This window comes from Sapajus apella, unplaced genomic scaffold (genome assembly GCF_009761245.1).
Source record: "Sapajus apella isolate SASKATOON/1434 unplaced genomic scaffold, GSC_monkey_1.0 scaffold118, whole genome shotgun sequence".
Taxonomy (NCBI): Eukaryota; Metazoa; Chordata; class Mammalia; order Primates; family Cebidae; genus Sapajus; species Sapajus apella.
The window spans coordinates 4,799,426-4,823,139 of record NW_022437058.1 but is presented as its reverse complement, the minus strand read 5'-3'; the positions used below and the strand labels follow the sequence as shown (position 1 = coordinate 4,823,139).

Here is a 23,714-nt window from a genome sequence, read left to right as displayed (position 1 = left end):
TCAACTTATCTAAAAACAGTTTTGTATTTTATAAAATAGTTTTGCTCTGGTTCTGGCTCTAGGCCAGCACAATACCACACTAGGATACTAAAACACTTTAATTCTATTTACTGCCTCCCACTTTTGCATTATTATTCCCATGAATTTAATTTCTGCATATATTTTAAACCTCCCAGAATAGTACTGTTATTGTTTTGCACAGTCAGTATTTGCAGTTTTGTAAAGAAGTATTTGAAGAGCTTCTTGAATCCTAAGAGTTGATGTCATTCATAGCCATTACTTCTTCAAATATTGCTTCGTCCCTGCCCTCTCCAAGAACTCCTCAGACTCTGATAGGTTATGCCTTTTTACTGTGTCACACATGTTCTTAATGTTCCTGTGTTTTTTTGTTTGTTTTTTTTTTTTCTTTAAAAAAAACCTCTGCTTCGGTTTGGATATTTTCTATTTACTTGTCTTCCATTTCAGTAATTCTGTATTTTGCTGTTAAACCTGTTTAAGGACTTCTTAATATTAGATATTGGATTTTTCAACTTTTGAACTTTGGTTTGATTCTTTATTTAAAAAAACAATTATCTAAAGTATTCATCTTCTCATCTAACTCCAATTCTCTGTGTAACTGCTTGTATTGAATTTTTCTTTCTCTGATTTTGGATATGTGGTCCTATATTTTTGTATGCATAGGAGTTGTTTGTTTGTTTCAAACACCAGGTATAAAAAGTTGTAGGCAGGGCTCATACCTGGAAGGCTGAGGTGGGCAGATCACTTGAGCTCAGGAGTTCGAGACCAGTCTGGGCAACATGGCGAAACCCATCTCTGCAAAAGATAGAGAAATTAACTGGGCATGGTAGCATGTGCCTGTAGTCCCAGCTACTTGGGAGGCTGAGACAGGACGATCACTTGAGTCCAGGTTGAGGCTGCAGTGAGCCGTGTTCATGCCACTGCACTCCAGCCTGGATGACAGAGCAAGACCTTGTCTCAGAAAAAAAAAAAAAAAAAAAAAAAAAAGGAAAGAAAGAAAAGATGTAGAGGATCTGGATGGTGTTATCTTTCTCCACAGAGAGTTCATCTTTCCTTATGTCCGCAAATGGAGGGAAGGGAGAACACGTACATCCAGTCAGGCACAGTGTTGAATCAAGGCCAGGTTGAAGCTCTGCTAAGACTCAGTTTACCTCTGGATCACCCTGACTACTGAGAATTTTCAGCTGAGAGCCCTTCTGTCCTCTAGAGACCCTCCTCCTGGTAGATGCCCAACTGTTTTCTTAAAGATACCAGGCTTTTGCTTTGCTCTTCAAAGGCTATTTGCTTACATTTTTAGTCTTCTGCCCTGTATGCCCTAGAATTCAGCAAATATCCTGAGAAGCAAACGGCCACATATTTGAGTTACGCTGGTTTCTCTGTCACCCAGCTGCAGCCTTCTACTGCATTCTCCAGTAGATAGGACAAAATGAGAATCCAGGACAATAGCTGGATTCTCACCTTTTGTCCACACCCAGAACTGGTAAATGCTCCACTGTCAAAGTGGCTGCACTAATCAGCCTCAGTCTTGAGTATCCTCTCCAGTCTTAGCCCCTACATTTCTTGTAACCTCAGCAGCTTTCCAGTGCTTTAAAACAGACTATGTCAGTATTGCATCTGGCATTTACTGTTCCTTCTTGAAAAAAGCACTGGACTGCCAAGCTATTGTATCCCATCTGGAAATGGCAGTGCCAAAAAACAACCCTCCCCTTCATACATCACACAGTTTACCATTTAAAGTGTACCATGTATTGATTTTTAGTATATAAATCAGTTGTACAACCATCATTATAATCAATTTGAGACATTTTCTTTATCAACCTGATGGGTGTGAGGTGATACCTTATAGTTTTAATGTGTATTTCCCTAGAGATTAATGACGTTGAGCTTCTTTTCATGTGCTTATTGACTATTAGAATGTCTTCCTTGGAGAAATGTCTATTTAAGCTTTTTACCCATTTTTAAAATAATGTTGTTTGTTGTTGTTGAGTTGTAGAAGTTCTTTATAGTATACTGTATCACATTAAAAATAAGGGCCTATCTTGTTTCCATTCTGTAATCTCTATCCTTCACATTGAATAGGGTTTTTCTGTTTTTTTTTTTTTTTTACAGGAATCAGTTTCATTCAAGGATGTAACTGTAGACTTCAGCAGGGATGAGTGGCAACAATTAAACACTGCTCAGAAAAGTCTGTACAGAGATGTGATGCTGGAGAACTATTTCAACTTGATCTCAGTGGGTAAGCACAGCTCTGCTGGGCATACATTAGGCTGCAGCTAATTGAGTATTATTTTTTTCTCAGTAGAATTGCTGAAGTCTGTGTTTTCTGAGGTATGTGGGACTTCTAAAGACTGCAGAACACCTGAAGTGTGTAATGGTTTTGTCCTTACTTTGTCCCATGTTCTTAACAATCTCTTTTGGGTAGTGTGAATATTCCTCTGTTCCCAGTGAACTTTTCTGGAAAGCAAATGGAATGCTTCATTGTATAGCCTCTGAAACCAAGTCCTCTATCATCTCCTGTTAACAGGGTGTCAAGTTCCCAAACCAGAAGTCATCTTCAACTTGGAACAAGAAGAGCCATGTATGTTGAATGGTGGGATCTCCAGTCAGAGCTGTCCAGGTTAGATGGGACCCAAGAACATGGTAGACAGTATGACTCAGCTGCATTCGTACTGGGAGAGGCTATGCACAACTTTGATGTGTCATTAATATGACTTTTAAAACTGCTTGGATAGAGCAGTTATTGGACAATGACCCTTGGATATCTAAATGCTAACCCCACCTAAGACCCCTTCTCATATCAATGCCTTCTTTGCTTGGCTTTTTAGGAGAGAATGTGCCACAATTACCAATTCTTTTGATCATGTCTCACCGTACTTTCTAGAGTCCTGCTTTTTTGCTTCTGTCTTTCCCTAGAAAAGTTTTATTCTTTCTACCTCCATCAGGGTCTTAGATCATTTTCTTATGCATTCAAATACTCACAGATCTACCTTCTTAAAAAATTATTGTGCGTATCATCATCAATGCGTTTATGGCTCCCCTCTTATTTCATTTATTCTTTTCTTTTTTTTTTTTTTTTTGAGACGGAGTTTCACTCATGTTACCCAGGCTAGAGTGCAATGGCGCGATCTCGGCTCACTGCAACCTCCACCTCCTGGGTTCAGGCAATTCTCCTGCCTCAGCCTCCTGAGTAGCTGGGATTACAGGCACGCGCCACCATGCCCAGCTAATTTTTTGTATTTTTAGTAGAGATGGGGTTTCACCATGTTGACCAGGATGGTCTCGATCTCTTGACCTCGTGATCCACCCGCCTCGGCCTCCCAAAGTGCTGGGATTACAGGCTTGAGCCACCGCGCCCGGCCTCATTTATTCTTTTCAATCCTCACTCTCCATACTCATTTTTATCCTCCCAAGAGGCAGCTGTTCCAATATATTTGACATGTTATGCCATTAATCCTTGAACTTGTGGGATATTTGTAAAATCTGAGTTGTTGGTATTGTGAATTACAATATCCTATTCAGTTTTTTTTTTCTCAAATTGGTCCATGTTGCAATGTATTTTTCTAATTGCCACATATCATTCTGTAGTGCACATATATACCACATTTTACTTGTCCAGTTTTTCGGCTACTACAAACACTACTGCAATACATTTTTTCATGAATTATTCTTATCAGAGATGAGACTTTCTTAAGGAAGAAGAGTGGGATTACTTTATCACTGAGTGTACTAATATTTAATATGATGTGGTATAAGCACATTATTTTCCAGATTAGCTGTGTCACTCTACAATAGCTGGAACTTTGTACAAGGGTATTAGGTTCCCCACATCCCTACCCCTACCTACCTGGTATTATCCAAATTTTTAATAATTTAGCTAATCTGATGGGTTTTACGTTCTAATTATTATTTAATTTGTATTTCCCTATAAAATATTTTGAATATCTCATTCTGTATCCTCCATTTTTTATGTTCAACTGCTGACATTTTCTAAGCCTTACCCTTCTCTTTTTCTGCCCCACACCTGGACAAATGGAGACAAAAGCCCATGTGTTCCTTCCATTGATGCTGGTGGGAAATTCCAACTACATAAGGGAATAGTCAGCCCAGCCCCACCCCCTGCCATAAACACCCCAAGACAGTCCTTTCCTTGCTTACTGTAGCCCCATTTGGACTTGATTGGAGCTGTCCCCAAAAATCCTCATTATGTTGCCCTGGGCCATGTGTCTCAGCCCGGACCTATCTGTGTCTCAGATTATGTGTCTCAGCGGCAGCATAAGCTCTGAGTGATAATTGGCTCATGGGAACAACTTTTACACTGTGACTGTTCTTTGTGTGTCTCAGTCAGGCATTGGCCCTGTTGTATACGGCACTGGGGGAAAGACCAATACCTTGTGCCTATCAGGGTCAGGCTGTTTGCATGAAGGAAGACAAGATACAATGTAGCACGCTAAAAGCAGGTGGCTTGCCTTTCAAAATGTCATCATCCTCTCTTGTAGTTTTTTACTTTTCCCTCTAATCTATCTTCTCAGATCATTCATTCTGCCCTTCTACTTATTTTTTTCGTTTAGAAAACACCACTTAGATGCCTTTTTCTTACCTCCCAGCCGTATCACCTACAACCATGTCTATTTTCTCATGCCTGGATTATTCTAATCCTATTTGTATGTGATAATCCCATTTTTTTCTTTTTCAGTATTTCATCTCAGATGCTACTGATAGATTTCATTACTTAAAACATTGTGTGCTGTGTTTATCCTGTCATTGCTACATGGAACAAAACTAAAGTTACTACTTAATAGCTAACATGTGACAGATTCTCCTCTCAGTAGGTTTGTAAGCTAGAGAAAGAATATGGCCTCATCTTTGAAACTCACATTGGTTCCTGTTTTCTGTAACCATTTCTACCCCATTTTAACATTTTCTTTAATGCTCCCTCTTCATTGAACTCTTCAATTATTTTGTGATCTATCTGCCTATTCAAATTATACACATATTTTGGCCAGGCACGGTGGCTCATGCATATAATACCAGCAGTTTGGGAGGCCAGGGCAGGTGGATCACTTGAGGTCAGGAGTTCAAGACCAGCCTGGCCAACATGGCGAAACTCCATCTCTACTAAAAGTACAAAAATTAGCCGGGTGTGGTGACGTGCGCCTGTAATCCCAGCTACCCAGGAGGCTGAGGCAGGAGAATCACTTGAACCTGGGAGGCAGAGGTTGCAGTGAGCCAAGACTGCACCACTGCACCCCAGTCTGGGCAACAAGAGCAAGACTCCATCTCAAAAAAAAAACAAACAAAAAAAGACAAATAATACACATATTTTGTGCTCAGCTTTCACTTACTCCTTGAATTGGACCTATTGCAGCATACAACCTCCAGAAATTCAGAGAAACCTACATTAAATTATATGATAACTGAGTCTTTTACCCTTATACATTAAAAAGCAAAGTTTCTGTAGCAAATAGTGAAATTATATTCTTGAATTTGTGTTATAGGCAGAGGAGGTCATTTTGCTCTATTTCAGAAAAATTTTTAAATTTTTCTTCTAGGAGCAATTCAAAGGGCTAGGAAAACTAATTTGAAAGAGAGGATAACTGCATGAAATCTTGAAAATTTCAGTCTTTGTGCATTATAGATTTGCTAACATGCACATCTATGCCAATTCAAGTATAAATATGAATGGTTCAGAGTATCTTTTTGTTGTTGTTGTTTTTAAGTTAAAAGAGAGAGCCTCTCTAGAGTTGTGGTGAAATTTGAAATTAGTTTTTAAAGCAGAGAACCCCAAATGTTTACTGAAGAACAATGAATTTTGAATAGAAACAAAAGATCAGAAAAAGGAAGATTAAATGAAGAAAATGAAAAGACTATATATTCAGATTCAGTAACAAAATAGACTGCAGTGTTCATCCCTTTTCTGTGGCCATAATACCGGGCAACTCTGTTTCCATGGGCATTCAGGGACAAAGTTTCTAGAAAGTCATTGAACCACCATCCCCTAGGGCAGGGGCTGACAAATTTTTTGTAAAGGCACAAAAGTAAATAGGCTTTGTGGACCATATGGCTGCTGTTACAACGACTCATTTCTGCAGCTGTAGTCCCAAAAAAGCTAGAAAATATATCAATGAATGTGTGTGGCTGTGTTCCAATAAAAACTTTGTAGACACTAAAATTTGAATTTCATATATTTTTCACATCATGAAGTAGTATTCTTTTGATAAATTTTTTGACCATTAAAAAAATGTAAAATCTATTCTTAGCTCTCATGTAGGGACCTGGATTTGGCCCAAGGACTTCAGTTTGCTGACCCCTGCCTTAGGGCATTGCCAGCCTCACAGAACTGGTTGCTGCCAAGTTGGAATATACTGGGGGGAAAAGAAGAGGTTTGTGGGAGAAAAACCCACTTTCTTAAGACATTGGCCTTATCACAACGGATACGATTTTTACTCCCACTGATTAGTGGAAAAGCGTTACTCAGTCCTACCTAGTGACAAATGAAGCTGGACAAACCTAGTGTTACGAGGCAGCCATGTACTTGGCTACAAGCTTAATATTGTGAAGGAAGGACATAGGTTTGATGGACAACTTCTCCTCCTCTGATGTCTGGTTCTTTCCTGTTACATCTGCTACTAGATGCATTTATCATATCAGTACCCTAAACCAGGGATGAAGATTTGAACCATAGGCCCAGCACGGTGGCTCATACCTGTAATCCCAGCACTTTGGGAGGCTGAGGCAGGCAGATCACTTGAGGTCAGGAGTTTGAGACCAGCCTGGCCAACATGGTGAAACCCCATCTCTACTAAAAATACAAAAATTAGTATTTTTACAAATACATGTATGGGGTCACATGCCGGTAGTCCCACTTACTCATGTGGCTGAGGCAGGAGAATTGCTTAAATACAGGAGGCGGAGGTTGCAGTGAACCAAGATCACATCACTGCAGTCCAGCCACTCCAGCCTGGGTGACAGATTGAGGCTCCATCTCAAAAGAAAATAGACCAATTGATATATAGAGTTGATTCAAGCAAACAGAGAAATGAGAGAGTCTATATGAATATAACAAATATTCAGATGAGACTTTGGACTGGTAATTTTTTTAAAAAAGAAATATAACAAATATATATACATTTTACTGTTTACTGTTTGGCCAACTTAGGATGATTAAGCTGTCATAATTTTACTATAAGCACCAATAAATTGGTATTTAGGGCACAGTGGATCATAGAGAAAACACAAAACAGGAAGACTGTGAGGATTTACAGATTAAAGATAAGAATCTAGACTCAGAAATACTTCTTTTAAGCCACAGAGTTTGTTCTTCTGACACCTCACTCACTCACCATGCAGTTCTACTACATTTGCACCAAATTGGAATTTCTTCCCCAATTACTAAACATTTGATTTAGGCAAATTACGAACCTCTTCTATGGCTGAGTTTCCTCATCTGTAAACTAGAAACAATAATAATACGAATAGCAAAGGTTTGCGATAAAGTGCTTTTTGTTTTTGTTTTTAAGAGACAAGGTCTCAGCTGGGCCTGGTGGCTCACATCTGTAATCCCAGCACTTTGAGAGGCCAAGGTGGATAGATCACTTGAGGTCAGGAGTTCGAGACCAGCCTGGTTAACATGGTGAATCCCTGTTTCTACTAAAAATATAAAAATTAGCCAGGCACGGTGGCATGCACCTGTAGTTCCAGCTACTCAGGAGGCTGAGGCACAAGAATCCCTTGAACTCAGGAGGTGGAGGTTGCAGTGAGCTATGATCTCGCCATTACACTCCAGAGCCTGGGCAACAGAGTGAGACCCTGTCTCAAAAAAGGGAAAAAAAAGAGAGACAGGGTCTCACTCTGTTGCCCAGGATGGAGTGTAATGGTGCGATTGTAGCTTAATGCAGCTTCGAACACCTGGGTTCAAGTGATCCCCCTGCTTCAGCCTCTTGAGTAGCTGGGACTATAGGCACATGCCACTATACCCAGCTAATTTTTTGTTTTATCTGTAAAGATGGGGGTCTCACTATGTTACCCAGGCTGGTCTCAAACTCCTGGACTCAAGCAATCCTCTCATCTCAGCCTCCCAAAGTCCTGGGATTATAGGCATGAGCCAGCAACGACACCTGGCTGGGATAAAATTTAGGCAAATTAATAACTTAGAACAGCACATCTAAATGGTATTGTTTATCATGTCATAAATGTATTAATATTATTACTATATATCATTGTATTATTTATTATATATAAATAGATTGTTATACCTATATATTTATGTATATTTAAAATGTTCATGTACATTTGTTATACTTACATAACCTGTCTCATTTCCCTGTGTTTGCCTTGGATCAACTCTGTGTATCAGTTAGTCTTATTTTGTATGTGTGTGTGTGGAAACAGAGTCTTGCCCTGTCACCCAGGCTAGAGTGCAGTGGCACAATTTCAGCTCACTGCAGCCTCTGCCTTCAAGCCATTCTCTTGCCTCAGCCACTCAGGTAGCTAGGATCACAGGCATGTGGCACTACACCTGGATAATTTTTAGTAGAGACAGTATTTGTAGTGTTTTTGTAGAGACAGAGTTTGCCATGTTGCCCAGGCTGGTCTGAAACTCCTGGCCTCAACTGATCTGCCCACCTCAGCCTCCCAAAATGCTGGAATTACAGGCATGAGCCACCGCACCTGGCCTTATTTTCTGTTAATTGTTCTTTCTGTCTGCCTTTTCTTTTCTTTCTTTTTTAGATGGGAAAATTGGTTTTGAACCTTTACAACAGAGAATGTCTGAAGAAGTTTCTTTCCAGTCTGAGAGAATTAATCTCTTCACAAGAGATGACCCATATTCCATTTTAGAAAAGTTGTGGAAAGATGATGAACACACAAGAAGATGTGGAGAAAACCAGAACAAACCTTTAAGTCGTGTTACCTTCATTCACAAGAAAACACTAGCTAATGACAGGGTCTGTGACTATAAGAATATTGGGGAAATAGTTCATGTAAACACACACTTGGTTTCCTCAAGAAAAAGACTCCATAACTGTAACTCATTTGGAAAGAATTTGGAGCCTATTACAACCTTATATAATGGAAATGCAACAGAAAATTCTGATGAGATTATTGGAGATGGTGATATTTTTACTCATATGAATTCTCATACAGTAGTGACTGCTTGTGAATGTTATCAATGTAGGAAACCTCTCCATCATAAGCAAGCTCTCATTCAACATCAAAAAATTCATACTAGAGACAGCCTTTATTTGTTTTCTGACTGTGCAAATGTTTTCTCCCAGAATTCACATGCCTTTGCACATGAGAGTGTTTGTTCTGAAGAAAAGCAGCATAAATGCCATGAATGTGAGGCAGTCTTCACTGAGAAGTCTCAACTTGATGGCCATCAGAGGTTTTATGGAGGAGAGAAACCTTGTGTATGCAGTGAATATGAGAAGGATTTTTTCCTCAAGTCAAACCATCAGAAAACTCCTAATGAGGGGAATTACTATAAATGCAGTGACTACTGGAGAGCCTTTATCCAGAAGTCAGATCTGTTCAGATGCCAGAGAATTCATTCTGGAGAAAAACCCTATGTGTGCAGCAAATCTGAGAAAAACTTCTGTCAGAATTCAAACCTTAATATACATAAAAAAATTCATACTGGAGGGAAACACTTTGAATGTACTGAATGTGGAAAAGCCTTCACAAGGAAATCAACACTAAGTATGCATCAGAAAATCCATACAGGAGAAAAACCCTATGTATGTACTGAATGTGGGAAGGCCTTTATCCGGAAATCACATTTTATCACACATGAAAGAATTCATACTGGAGAAAAACCCTTTGAATGCAGTGACTGTGGGAAATCCTTTATTAAGAAATCACAACTCCATGTGCATCAGCGAATTCACACAGGAGAGAATCCCTTTATATGTTCAGAATGTGGGAAGGTTTTCACTCACAAGACAAATCTCATTATACACCAGAAAATTCATACTGGAGAAAGACCCTATATGTGTACTGAATGTGGTAAGGCCTTTACGGACAGGTCAAATCTCATTAAGCACCAAAAAATTCATACTGGAGAGAAACCTTATAAATGCAGTGACTGTGGAAAATCATTCACCTGGAAGTCACGGCTCAGGATACATCAGAAGTGTCATACTGGAGAGAGACATTATGAATGCAGTGAATGTGGGAAAGCATTCATTCAGAAGTCAACACTAAGTATGCACCAGAGAATTCATAGAGGAGAAAAACCATATGTTTGCACTGAATGTGGTAAGGCCTTCTTCCACAAATCACATTTTATTACACATGAAAGAATTCATACTGGAGAGAAACCCTATGAATGCAGTATTTGTGGGAAATCCTTCACTAAGAAATCACAACTCCATGTACATCAGCAAATTCACACAGGAGAGAAACGCTATAGATGTGCTGAATGTGGAAAGGCTTTTACTGACCGATCAAATCTTTTTACACACCAGAAAATTCACACTGGAGAAAAACCTTATAAATGCGGTGACTGTGGGAAAGCCTTCACTCGGAAGTCGGGTCTCCATATACATCAGCAATCCCATACTGGAGAAAGGCATTATGAGTGCAGTGAATGTGGGAAAGCCTTTGCAAGAAAATCAACACTTATCATGCATCAGAGAATTCATACAGGAGAGAAACCCTATATTTGTACTGAATGTGGGAAATCCTTCATCCAGAAATCACACTTAAATAGACACAGGAGAATTCATACTGGAGAGAAACCCTATAAATGCAGTGACTGTGGGAAGTCTTTCATTAAGAAGTCACAACTCCATGAGCATCATCGAATTCACACAGGAGAGAAACCATATATATGTGCTGAGTGTGGAAAGGCCTTCACCATCAGATCAAATCTTATTAAACACCAGAAAATTCATACTAAACAGAAACCCTATAAGTGCAGTGACTTGGGGAAAATCTTAAACTGGAAGCCACAACTCGGTATGCCTCAGAAATCTGACCCTAGGAAAGTAGAGTGCCCAATGCCACAATTATGGTATGGGGACTCAGGAGGTGACCAAGGCCAGCTTTCTTCTATCTAGTTAGAATTATGAACACCTGGATTATATAGCTGATATCCAGTTACACATATGGGGAGATACTATTGAGAGTGTTTAAGCAATGTATAGTGGCCATATTTGGTTACTTAACAGATATTGGTGTTGTCAAGCTCCTGCAAATAATACTAAATGTGCAAGGAGATGACTTGCAGTCTTGTTTCACTTTTTGGGCAAACAGTTTTATAAATTCAGGGCTGTTGAGTTTTTCATGTTCTGGGTACTATTCAATATTGTCACAATAAAATTCATAATGAGTAGAGTGATAATTTTACATTGTCTAAGCAGCCTAAGGACACAGATCCAGACAAAAGGAGGGCAATTCAGATCTGTACTGAAAATAAATCAGCAATTTTTGTGAAAATTAACACTAAAGACAGAAAGAAAGGACTCTACTTTTTTTCTCTTTTCTTTGGGAAGTCACCATTATTTATTGTTATATCTGTTGGTGTATGCCAGGGCAGCAGGTACCAAGGAGGTCTAAATTGCTCCTGGCCTATTTATCAAAAGCCTATTTTCCCAATGATGTACGCAACAGTCCTCTAACTACTTATCACCTTAGAACTGGCCCTAAGATCATGGAACTTAGCTACAGGGACCCAGCTCTAGATAGCAGCACTTTAGATCCTCAGCTTTGACCACAGAAACCTGCACTTTGTGGATGTTTGTTGTTACCAATTCCTGTTTGAAAAATAGGACAAATTAAGAAAATGGATGTCAAACCCTAAATTTTTTTCCAATTTTGTTAGTACATTCTCTACATGTTAGTTACTTGCTAGATTACCATGAGTTTGTTTCATTAGAAGATAAAATGTAGTTGAACATTTGGAAGACTTCTCCTTTTATCTTCTCGGATTCTCTACAAACTAATCTTAATTAATTTTGTTTTTCAAATTCTCTGTATTTGAATAGACTTTTTTTTGTCTTCTATCAGATACTGAAAGAAGTGTGTTGTAATTTTACAAATAATTGTGAATTTGTCTACTTGAGAGCTACTAATTTTTGCTTTATATATTTTGTCTCTGATTTTACATACAATTTAGAATTGTTACAATTTTCCTGGTTAATTGACACATTATCATTATTAGATGTTTCTTTTTATCACTAGTAATTTTTTGCCTTAAATGTACTATGTCAGATACTAATATAATATGCGTACTGATTAAAAGCTAATGTAAATTAGTACTAACAACATTTCAGGACAAGGGGAAAAGTTATAACATTAATTCCATTTATTTAGCCCTCATATGTTATTGATGTTGTATATTTGGATTCTGTATATGGTGAATATAGCCAATCATTATTTGAGTCAATATCCATTTAAATTAATCCACATATTTATCATTTTCATTACTTTTTTATTCCTTCCTGTCCTTTAAGTTTTCCTTTAAAATTGTTTTTTTTTTCCTTACTGAAGAACACCTTTTAGTATTTCTTTTACTGTGAGTCTGCTGGTGACAAATTGTTTTTTGTTTGTTGGCAGTGTTTTATTTTGCCTTCATTTTTGAAGGATACTTTTATTGAATATAGAATTCTAAGTTGAAAGTTGTTTTCTATTAGTATTTTGATGATATTTTCTTTTGGTCTGTCTTTTATTGTTTTATTGAGAAGTAAGCTTTATACAATTACCTTTGTAAGAAATCTGCTTTTCTGTCTTCTTTGAAATTTATCTATTTGTCTTTTTAACAGTTGCACATTGATATGCCTAGGTGTAATTTTTCTATGTGTTTATCCTTCTTGGAGTTTATAATGATTTTTAAATTTGTGGCTTAGTGGTTTTTAGAATGTGTGTGTTGTGTGCTTGCGTGTGTGTGCAAACACATGCATTTTGGGAAATTCCTAGCTATTATCTATTTATGCATCTGCCTCATTTTCTCTCTGTTTCTTTTAGGGATAGCCTTATTACCTAGCTCTCCTGTTGGCCTGTTTCTAATGGTTGGTGTTTTTCTCCAGTTTTGCTGATGTCCTATCTCCTTATATCATGATTTTTTATATCACTTGCCAGACAATATATATTAAAATTGTAGAGGTAATAAGATGCTCTGGATAATACCTTCTTCCACGGAAAATTTACCATAGCTTCTAACAGGTGATTAGGCTAGGTCACTAGTAATTCCTGATCGCCTTTATCCGGTCATGTATTGAGATTATTTGAAACTGGACTTGAGTCTCTGAAAGACTTCTCTTATTTTATTATATGTTCAAAATGTGAACATATAAACCTTATTTCTAGGATAATTTTAGGACTTAGGACTTTGGGAGGTATGTCAGGCCCCTCCTCTTTGGAAAGACTTGAATTCTAGTATTTGTCCTTCAGTCACTTGAATTTGTCAAAAATTCTCTCCAGCCTCTCTTGCCCAGTATTTGCCTTCAGAATTAGCAAATACCTCTTAGTTATAAACAGTCCCAAATTTCAGACATTATGTCTTGTCTCTGTTTTATTCCTGCAGTTTCTCACTGCTGTGGTAACTTTCTTACGCCTTCAAAAAATTAAATGTGTTTAATATTTTCATCCACCTTTTTTAGTTCTCAAAGGAAGTACTAGTCTGTACCACCTATTCTGCCACTGGCACAAGTTTTCAACTCATTGAGATAGCTGTTTCTATTGAAGAAGTATCAAGACCAAAAATATATTTTCTAAATTACCAAAATTACTGACTTCTAAATGAAAATGCTTAGATTTGCAGCATTACTTTATTCCAGTCTTTTGTTGCTAAAAGTCTTAAGGCATTCGCTCATTTGTTAAAACCTTTACAAACTTTGATACATAAGAGAAAATTACCTCTGGTGGTTTCAGATTTTCTTTCGGTAGCTGCCAAATTTTAGCAAATGGAAGGGATTGACTAAAAGCTTCTCCGATGTCTTTTTTAATACTATGATTTTTCCTTTGTATAATTAATAGAAAATGGGGTTGATGAAGACTGGTATAGAGTCCCAAGTTTTGAAAAATTAACTTAGTAGGATTAATGAGCTAGTGATTCTCAGCCTTTATTCTCAAGCACATATTTGGAGAATAGATTGTTACACTCCCAAAGAAAAAAACTGTAAAAGAGCTACTTGACCTTTTGTCAACACAGGATTAATCTCTAGAAGAGAGAAAGACTTTCTTGCATCTCAAGGGGCACTTGTGAATTGATTGAGGAATAAATTATGGGAAACTATGAGTGAATTGGGAGAGCTAAATGTTAAGTAGAACTCAAAGGTTAGTATAGATCGAAGGCATGTGGAATATAGACTTTACTAGGGAAAACACTGTACATTAGCCATATCTCCTCTTTTCTCTTCTTCTTCTTTTTTTTTTTTTTTGAGATAGAGCCTTGATCTGTCACCCAGGCTGGAGTGCACTGCTGCAGTCTTGGCTCACTGCAAGCTCCACCTCCCTGGGTTCAAGCGATTCTCATGCCTCAGCCTCCCAAGTAGCTGGGATTACAGTCATGGACCACCATGCCCGGTGAATTTTTGTATATTTAGGGAAGACGGGATTTCACTATGTTGGCCAGGCTGATCTTGAACTCCTGGCTTAAGTGAACCACCTACCTGGTACTCCCAAAGTGCTAGGATTACAGGTGTGAACCACCATGCCAAGCCAACCATTTCTTTTTATGCTAGCACTCTTATAGTTCATCTGTATTTACAGCAACTATTTTAAGATAGTTTTACTGTTTAAATGTTTTAATAAAAATGCATTTTGTTCTATTTTATTAATTTTAATGTTTTTTTAAATTTAGTGACTGGGTCTCACTCTGTCACCCAGGGTGGAGTGCAGTGGTATGATCATAGCTCACTGTAGACTTCAACTCCTAGGCTCAAGCAACCCTCCTGCCTTACCCTTCCAAGTAGCTCAGACCACAGGTGTGTGCCACTACACCTGGATTTTTTTTTTTTTTTGTTTTTTTTTTTGTTTTGGAGAGATGAGGCCTTGCTTTGTTACCCAGGCTGGTCTCAAACTCCTGGCTTCAAGCAGTCCTCCCACCTTGGCCTCCCAAAGTGCTAGGATTACAGATGTGAGCCACTGAACCTAGCCAAAAATGCATTTTAATTTAATTTTTTAAAATGAATCATACTGCAAATTCAGAAAATATAAGAAAACATATACTCAAACATTTAATTATGCATCAGATAATTCATAGGGGAGAGTAATTTTCTGTTTGTACTGAATGTGGGTAGGGTTTTCTTTAAAAGTCATACTTTATTATATATCAGAAAATTTATGCTGGAGAGAAACTTTATGACTATGATAACTAAGGAATCTTCCACTGAAAAGTTAATGACCTGAACATAGTAAATTCACACACGACAAAAAACAATAATTCAAATCCTGTTATACATTAAAAACGATTCGGAGAACAAAGCCTATAAGAACAGTGACTGAAGACACTTCACCTGGAATTTATCAGAACGTTTCCACCAGAAGGAGACAACAAAAGAGCAAATGTGAGAGTAACTTCACACAGAAATCAGTTCTCAGTATTCTTCAGCATTTACACATGCGTAAAAGTGTATTTATTGAAAGTGAAAAAGTCTTTTTCACAGAACTCAGAACCAGTTTTAAGTTACTCATACTACAGAGAAGCCCTGTGACTACTGTACATTATACATTGTATGTGGAAAAATCTTTGTCCATGAGTCACACCTTACTGTATACCAGACAAGTAATTGAGAAGAATACATCTTCTAAGAATACATCATTTTATTAAATGCCATAAAATTCAAGTAGAAAAGAAAATCTATTTGATACATTGGAAAAAGTCTTCCTATAGAAGCAGATTTCATAATGAATATAACTCATTTTGTTCATTGATTTAACTTTAAGCCCATGTCTCAAACCAGTGGAGAAAAACAGACCATCCAACACTTGCATGTCCTTTTATTAAAATAAATATTTACATACACACATGCATACATATATAACTTGGCATAAGTGTGACTTTACTTATTTACTTTAGAGACAGGATTTCAATCTGTTGCCCAGGCACCCAGGTGGGAGTCCAGTAGCACAATCCTGGCTCACTGCAGCCTTGACCCCCTGGGCTCAAGTGATCCTCCTGCCTTAGCCTGTTGAGTAGCTGGGACTACCGGCACACACCACAATACCTACTAATTTTTTTAGTTTTTGCAGAGATGGAGCCTTGCTAGTTTCCCAGGTTGGTCTGAAACTCCTGGTCTCAAGCAGTTCTTGTGCCTCAGCCTCCCAATGTGCTGAGATAACAGGCATGAGTTACCACCCCTGGCCTAACTGTAACTTTTACATTTTATGTCTTCTCGATTTTTCTACGTCCATTCAAAGCAACTCCAGCCACTCCAACAGCCTGTCAACAGATAATCAAAGCTAATCCACTTAACATTTTTCTATATATTTACAATCACATACAGCCACATTAATATGTCATCTGTAACATATTAGTGTTTGTGCTGCAATAAACGTAACGATGCAGGTATCCTTTTGATATGCTGGTTTCTTTTCCTTTGAATAAAACCTCATTAGTGAAACTGTAGGATGAAATGGTAATTCAATTTTTAGTTTGCTTTAGAAATCATACTGTTTTCCATAGTGGCTGTATTAATTTACACTCCCACCAACAATGTAAAGAGTTCCTTTTTCTCCACATCCTTGCTGCATCTGCTATTTTTTGTCTTTTTAATAATAGCCATTCTGATTGGGGTAAGATGATACCTTCTTGTGGTTTTGATTTGTATTTCCCTGATGATTAGTGGTGTTGAGCATTTTTAAATATACCTGCTGGCCATTTGCATGTCTTCTTTTGAGAAGTATCTATCCATGTCCATTGCCCACTTTTTTTTTTTTTTTTTTTTTTTTTTGATTGGTTTTTTTTTTCCCCGCCGGGGGGGGAGTGGTAGGATCTTGGTGCAACCTCCACCTCCCAGGTTCAAGCAATTCTCCTGGCTCAGCCTCCCAAGTAGCTGGAATTACAGGTGCTCACCACCACGCCCAGCTAATTTTTGTATTTTTAGTAGAGACAAGGTTTCACCATGATGTCCAGGCTGGTCTCAAATTCCTGACCTCAGGTAATCCACTTGCCTTGGCCTCCTGAAATTACAGGCATGAGCCACAACACCCAGCCCACTGCCCACTTTTTAATGAGATTATTTGGGGGCAGGGGTTGTTTGCTTATTCTTTTACTGTTGAGCTGTTTCCATTCGTTGTATATTCTGGATATTAGTCTCTCGTCAGATAAATAATTTGCAAATATTTTCTCCAATTCAACTGGTTGTCTCTTTACTCTGTTGATTGGTTCCTTTGCTGTGCAGAAGTTTTTAGTTTCATATAATCACATTTGTCTATTTTTGTTTTGTTGCCTGTCCTTTGAGGTCTTTTTGCCATTAAGTATTTGCCTAGGCCAATGTCCTGAAGTTTTTCACCTACGTTTTTTCTAGTATTTTATAGTTTCAGTTCTTACATCCCCCCATAAGTCTTTAATCCATTTTGATTTGATTTTTGTGTATGGTGAGAGATAGGGTCTAGTTTGATTCTTCTGCATATAGTTATTCAGTTTTTGCAGCACCATTTGTTGAAGATACTCTCCTTTCCCCCATGTATGTTCTTGGGCGTTTTTGGAAAATCAGTTGGCTGTGACTATGAGGATTTATTTCTGTCTTCTCTATTCTATTCCATTGATCTTTGTGTCTGCTTTTGCATCAATACCATGCTATTTTGGTTACTACAGCATTGTAATATGTTTCGAAGTTAAGTAGTGTGATGCCTCCAGCTTTGCTCTTTTTGCACAAAATTGCTTTGGCTATTTGGGCTCTTTCTTGGTTCCATACAAATTTTAGTAATTTTCCTATTTTGGTGAAAAAAAAAAACATTAGTATTTTTACAGAAATTGCATTGAATCTGTAGATTGCTTTGGCCAATACAGTCATTTTGATAGTATTAATTCTTCCAGTCCATGAGCATGGGATGTCTATTTGTTTGTGTCCTCTTCAATTTATTTCATCAGTGTCTTGTAGTTTTCCTTGTGGACTCTTTAACCTCATTGGTTAAACTAATCCCTAGGTATTTTATTTTTTGCAGCTATTTTAAATGGGACGGCCTTTTTGATTTATTTCTCATATATCTCATTACTGGTGTATAGAAAGGCTACTGGGTTTTGTATGTTAATTTTGTATCCTGCAACTTTACTAAATTTGCTGATGTGACATAAGAAACTTCTGGTGGCATCTTTAGATTTTTCTAAATATAGGATCATATCATCTGCAAACAAAAAGACAATTTGACTTCCTCATTTCTGTTCAGTGGCAGCAGCTGTACGCAGGTGGCTCGGGGACACATGTATCAGCTCTAGGTGGTGGCTGCAGGTGGAGTAGCCAGCAGGGCACTTGTAAATGTGTGGTGGTCCTGCTGCTTGTGGGTATCAGGATCGCGGCCAGTGGCTCGAACTTCAGCTCTATTGGCAGTAGCCAGCCATAGCAGTGGCTGTAGATATGGGATGTCACTAGATCTCTCGAGATATGAAAATGCAGGGATTGCTGGGCTCCAGAACAGGATGCAGTCTGATGATGGCTAGCCTCTCAGGACAGCTGCTTAGAACTCAGGAGAATGTATGCAATGTAGCATGGGCTCTCTCTCTGGAGCAATGCCATCACACAGTCTCCAGCCAGCTGTCTGTGTAAGTCTTAGGGCCCACAAGGGTCAAGGGGTTCTCCTGTGGCCAGAATTTCAGGAGTTTGTGGTGGGAGTGTAGTCCAATGCAGGTCTCCCTTTCCCCATAGTGTGGAGCCTCTTTGAGGTTCCCAGCCAACCCTAACCAAGCAGGCTGCCTCTCTTCCCTCTCATTCCTTGCCTTAGGTGTTTCCTGTTACTTCTCTGTTGAATTCCAGTGTACTCTTTTAGATTATCTATTTGAAGTGTTATTATTCACTATTTTGGTTCTTTGTGGAGGAGGCAAGTGCTAGATGCCTCTAGTCAGCCATCTTGAAGCTTTTCTCATAAGAGCACATATTTTACATGGAAATAGTGAAGTGAATTAAGATCACTAATTAGGAATCAGGTACAGTGACTCATGCCTGTACTCCCAATGCTCTGGGAGGCCAAGGTGGGAGGATTGCTTGAGGCCAGGAGTTAAAGAAGACCAGCCTGGACAACATAGGGAGACTCTGCCATCACAAAAATATTTTTTTAAGAATTAGGCAGGTGTGATGGCACACACCTGTAGTCCCAGCTGCTCAGAAGGCTGAGGGGAAAGGACTGCTTGAGCCCAGGAATTCGAGGTTGTGGTGTGCTGTGATCACACCACTGCATTCTAGCCTGGGTGACAGAGTGAGACCCTGTTTTTTTTTGTTGTTGTTGTTTTTTGGTTTTTTTTTCAATTAGTAATTAGAATATCTCACTAGAACTGTAACTAGCACAATATTGGAAAATATGGTATATAAAGTACTATGAGAAATACAAGTATTAATATAAACATTGAGAATAAGTAAAAGTAGACTGCAGTAACAGGTTTTAAAATAGGCATTAAATTTTGTGAAAAGTTTGGTACATCTTTTTATTGATAATATATATGATTGCTTAAAATATTGAAAGCATTACAAAGAAATATACAGTAAATGCTATCTTTCTATCACCACTATCTGACAGTTCCCACATTCTTCTGCCAATTATAACCTTTCAAAATATAAGCAGAAAATAGGCATGGGAAGTTGTATAGATATATATTTATACACTTACATCTTTGTTTTTTCACCTAGCATACCTTGGTGACTAGTCTACATTAGTACAAATAAATCTGTGTCACTTAGTGTTATTTGTAGATATACCACATGAATTAATAACGGATGTGCCATCATTTACCCAAGCCCTTACTGATCGCCGTTTATTTTTAGCTAGTATTCTTACATATCAAAGTATACAGTATTTATAGCTGGGATTTTTGCATTGTGAAATTTTAATTTTACACATCAAAGACATTAAAGCACTATTATTTTTCTGGCAGCTGAATAACTGAAAAGGCTAATTATACATATATTTAACTATATTTTAATATAAGTGTGGTAGAGTTTTGTATGTGAGTGCTTTAGAAGCCATTTTTGGTTTATGGTGAATTGCCTGCTAGTTTTCTTTTCATACTGTTTTACTGTTCTATCTTTTCTTTGTTGATCTCATATATTTAGGAAATAATCCGTTTGTCATGTGCCTTATACATATTTCTTAAGAATCTGTCATTTATCTGTTGATTTTGTTTGTAATATATTTAACTGTGCATTTTTCTTTTAAATTTGTATTTTGACATAACTTCAGTCTTAAATTTACAAGAACATTACAAAATTCCCATACTTCCTTCACACAGATTCCCCAAATGTTAACATTTTACATCTGCTTCAACTCCCTGACCATTGCATTTACACACATTCACACACACATCACTTTTTTCTGAGCTTTTGAGGGTGAGTTGCAAACATTATTCTCCTTCACGTCAGAATCTTCCTTTTGTATTTTCTAATAACGAAGACATTCTCCTATAAAACCACAGTAAAATTATGAAAGCAGGGATTAACATTGATTTAGTGCTATTACCTAATCGACAGACCTTAGTCAAATTTTGTCTCTTATTCAAATAATACCCTCTATTACTAAAAAAATAATTCTAGATCATGAATTACATTCAGTTAAGGTCATGAAAAGCCACGTAAAATATGAGAAACTATCAGTCAAGAGAATCTTAAGGAGACAGGATGACTAAATATAATATAATATCCTGGATGGGATCCCGGGACACTAGAAAAGGCTATTAAATTTTAAAAGTAAAGGAATATGAATAAAGTATGACCTTTAATTAGTAACAATGTATTAATATTGGTTCATTAATTGTGACAAACACACCATACTAGTGTGAGACATAAATAGGGTAAACGAGGTGTGGCACATAGGAATACTCTGTACTATTTTTAGAATATTTTGATAAGTCTAGAACTATTCTAAAATAAAGCTTATTTTGAAAATTTCCTGGGGAGATGGGCTGTGGGTCTGGAGAGGTCAAAATGGCTAGAATTTCAGAGCACAGAAAGAGACAAGAGAAAGCTGCACGCATGCATTACACGGGGCTAAAAATGGTTCCCGTTCTGGCCAGTGAAGGTAGACAGTTTCATAATTTGTGCAGCATTAAGGAAAGCACTCAGACAGATTGTGCCTCAGGAGTGGGGGAAATTTAGCCTATGCCAAATGCTGCTCTGTTCTTGCCTGACAAACTTTAGTACAAAGACCCTAATGGATCAAAATGTTTTCAAGTAACTGAACTGTATTCCAGAACAAATCTCAAAAATATTAATGAGGCCAGACATGGTGGTTCATGCCTATGATCCCAGAAATTTTGGAGGCTGAGGCAGGAGGACTGTTTGAGGCCAGGACTTTGAGAACAGGGCTGGGCAACAAAGCAAGATTTCATCTCTTAAAAAAATTTTTTTTTTAATTAGCTGGGCATGGCGGCATGCACTTGTGGTCCTAGCATGCACTTGTGGTCCTAGCTTCTTGGTAGACTGAGGCAGGAGGATCACTTGAGCCCAGGAGTTTGAGGATGCAGTCAGCTATGATCATGCCACTGCACTCCAGCCAGGGCAACAGAGTGAGATCCTGTCTGAAAATATATATACAATAAAGGAAGCACAAACATATTCAGCATACAAGGTAACATTTACAATGTCTGGCATCCAATTGTAAGTTATTACAAAAGAAAAAATAAGCAATTTGAATATTTATATACCTACTAAAGAAATTGAATTAGTAACCAATAACCTTCCAAAACAGAAAGCAGCAGGCCCTGCTATGAACATGTGGAACTAGAAATTTAAAACACAATAGCATTTACATTAGCATTAAAAATGAAATACTTAGGTATAAATATAGCAATATATGGACACAATCTATATGAGGAAAACCATAAAACCTTGATGAAATATATCAGAGAAGAAATAAATAAATGGAAAGATATTCCATGTTTGTAAACAGGAAGAATAAGTATTGTCACGATGTCTGTTCTTCCCAACTTGATCTATATACTCAATTCAATCCCAATCAAAATCCCAGCAAGTTATTTTGTGGATATCAACAACTATTTCTTTATGTGGAGAGGCAAAAGACCCATAATAGCCTACACAATATTGAAGGAGAAGAACAAAATCAGAAGAGTGACATTACTCGACTTCAAGACTTACTATAAAGCTATAGTATATCCAAGCTGTATATACTACTCACCTGTTGGTCACTTACTAGCCATCTCAGCCATGAGAATTTTAAAACGCCACACATATATAATATGTGGTGTTTTAAATGTGTATATATATATATACATTTTTAGATGTGTATATATATATATATATATATACACATCTACGGCAGGTCTTGAACCATCTTGTGCAAATAAGGGGAGACTACTGTATCATTTTTTCATCTTTTTACTTTCAATATATGTGTGTTCTTAGATACAAGTTATCCTTTTGTAAACAGCAGACAGTTGGACCTTATTTCTTCATCCATCCTGGCAATCAGTATCTTTCTATTGTGGAGCTTATTTCACTACATTTAAAGTACTGATAGGGAAGGACTTGCTCTTGCCACTTGATATTCATTTTCTGTATGCCTTATAGCTTTTTGTCTCTCATCTGCTCCATTACTGCCTTCCTTTGTGTTTAGTTGATTTTTATTCCCATCTAATTTCCTTTTGTGTATATTCTATAGATATTTTCTTTGTAGTTGGCATGGGTTTACATATAACCTAAAATTATAACAAGTAATTTTATAGTGTCACAGCTTAACATCAACTGCATGTAAAAATTCTGCTTCTTTATGGATCTCCACTACTCCATTTTGTGTCATTAATGTCACAAATTACATCTTTATATATAATATATACAGTATGTACCCATTAACATAGATTTATATTTTTATGTATTTGTATTTTAAATTTTATGGAAATTATAAGTGAACAAACAAAATTCCAATTTTGTTCATATATTTACCTTTACTGGAGATCTTTAAATTTTTCATATCACTTCAAGTTACTGTCTAGCATCCATTTATTTCAACTTGAAAGACTCCCACTAATATTTTTTATAGGACAGGTTTTGTCTTCAGATTTCTTTATTTGAAAATGTCTTAATTTCTCCCTCAGTTATTTTCTTTTTTGAGAAAGTAGTATGGATTTTTATTGTCAAAATGAGAGGTCATAATAGAAGACACATTAATTGTTCTCATAATTTAGACCCCAGGACCTCTCTATGGAAAGGTCAGCTTCTTATGCAGACAAGATACTAGCCAAAACAAAACATGGGTATTTCAGACAGTGTTCAAGAATATGACTGAACCTGTTCACAGTGAGGAGAAATAAAAAGGCAGTTTCCCTATTTCCTTTCCTCAGTAAGGTTATGTGTTGCATAAAGGGATGAGGCTCATTTTCGTGAAAAATGCTTTCATACAGAAAATTTTTAATTCTTTTACCTCCCCCCGCAGATGTTCCAGGCCCTGATCTGAACAAGGAAATCAAAATAAGGTAACACCACAGGCCTCAAGACTATAACTGTACTTAATATCTTCCTTACTTTAAAAAACTTTAATGTCCATTTACCTATACTAAGTCAGTAGCCTGAATTTTCTCTCTTAGGAAGGTTTTA

The 23,714-nt window shown here is 37.4% G+C and overlaps 1 protein-coding gene across 15 annotated transcripts in view; it reads left to right on the top strand.

Annotated features, from left to right (window-relative positions):
* The window catches only part of ZNF484 (zinc finger protein 484), a 432,825-nt gene extending 420,588 nt beyond the window's left edge, over nucleotides 1-12,237 (top strand). For all 15 annotated transcript variants that reach the window (XM_032260540.1, XM_032260544.1, XM_032260537.1 and 12 more), the window contains 3 exons: nucleotides 2,128-2,254; nucleotides 2,543-2,635; nucleotides 8,746-12,237. In XM_032260540.1, coding sequence (XP_032116431.1) covers nucleotides 2,128-2,254; nucleotides 2,543-2,635; nucleotides 8,746-11,075 — 2,550 coding nt within the window. In that variant the 3' untranslated portion in view covers nucleotides 11,076-12,237. The remainder of the gene's footprint in view (nucleotides 1-2,127; nucleotides 2,255-2,542; nucleotides 2,636-8,745) is intronic.
* The last annotated feature ends 11,477 nt before the right edge of the window (nucleotides 12,238-23,714 follow it).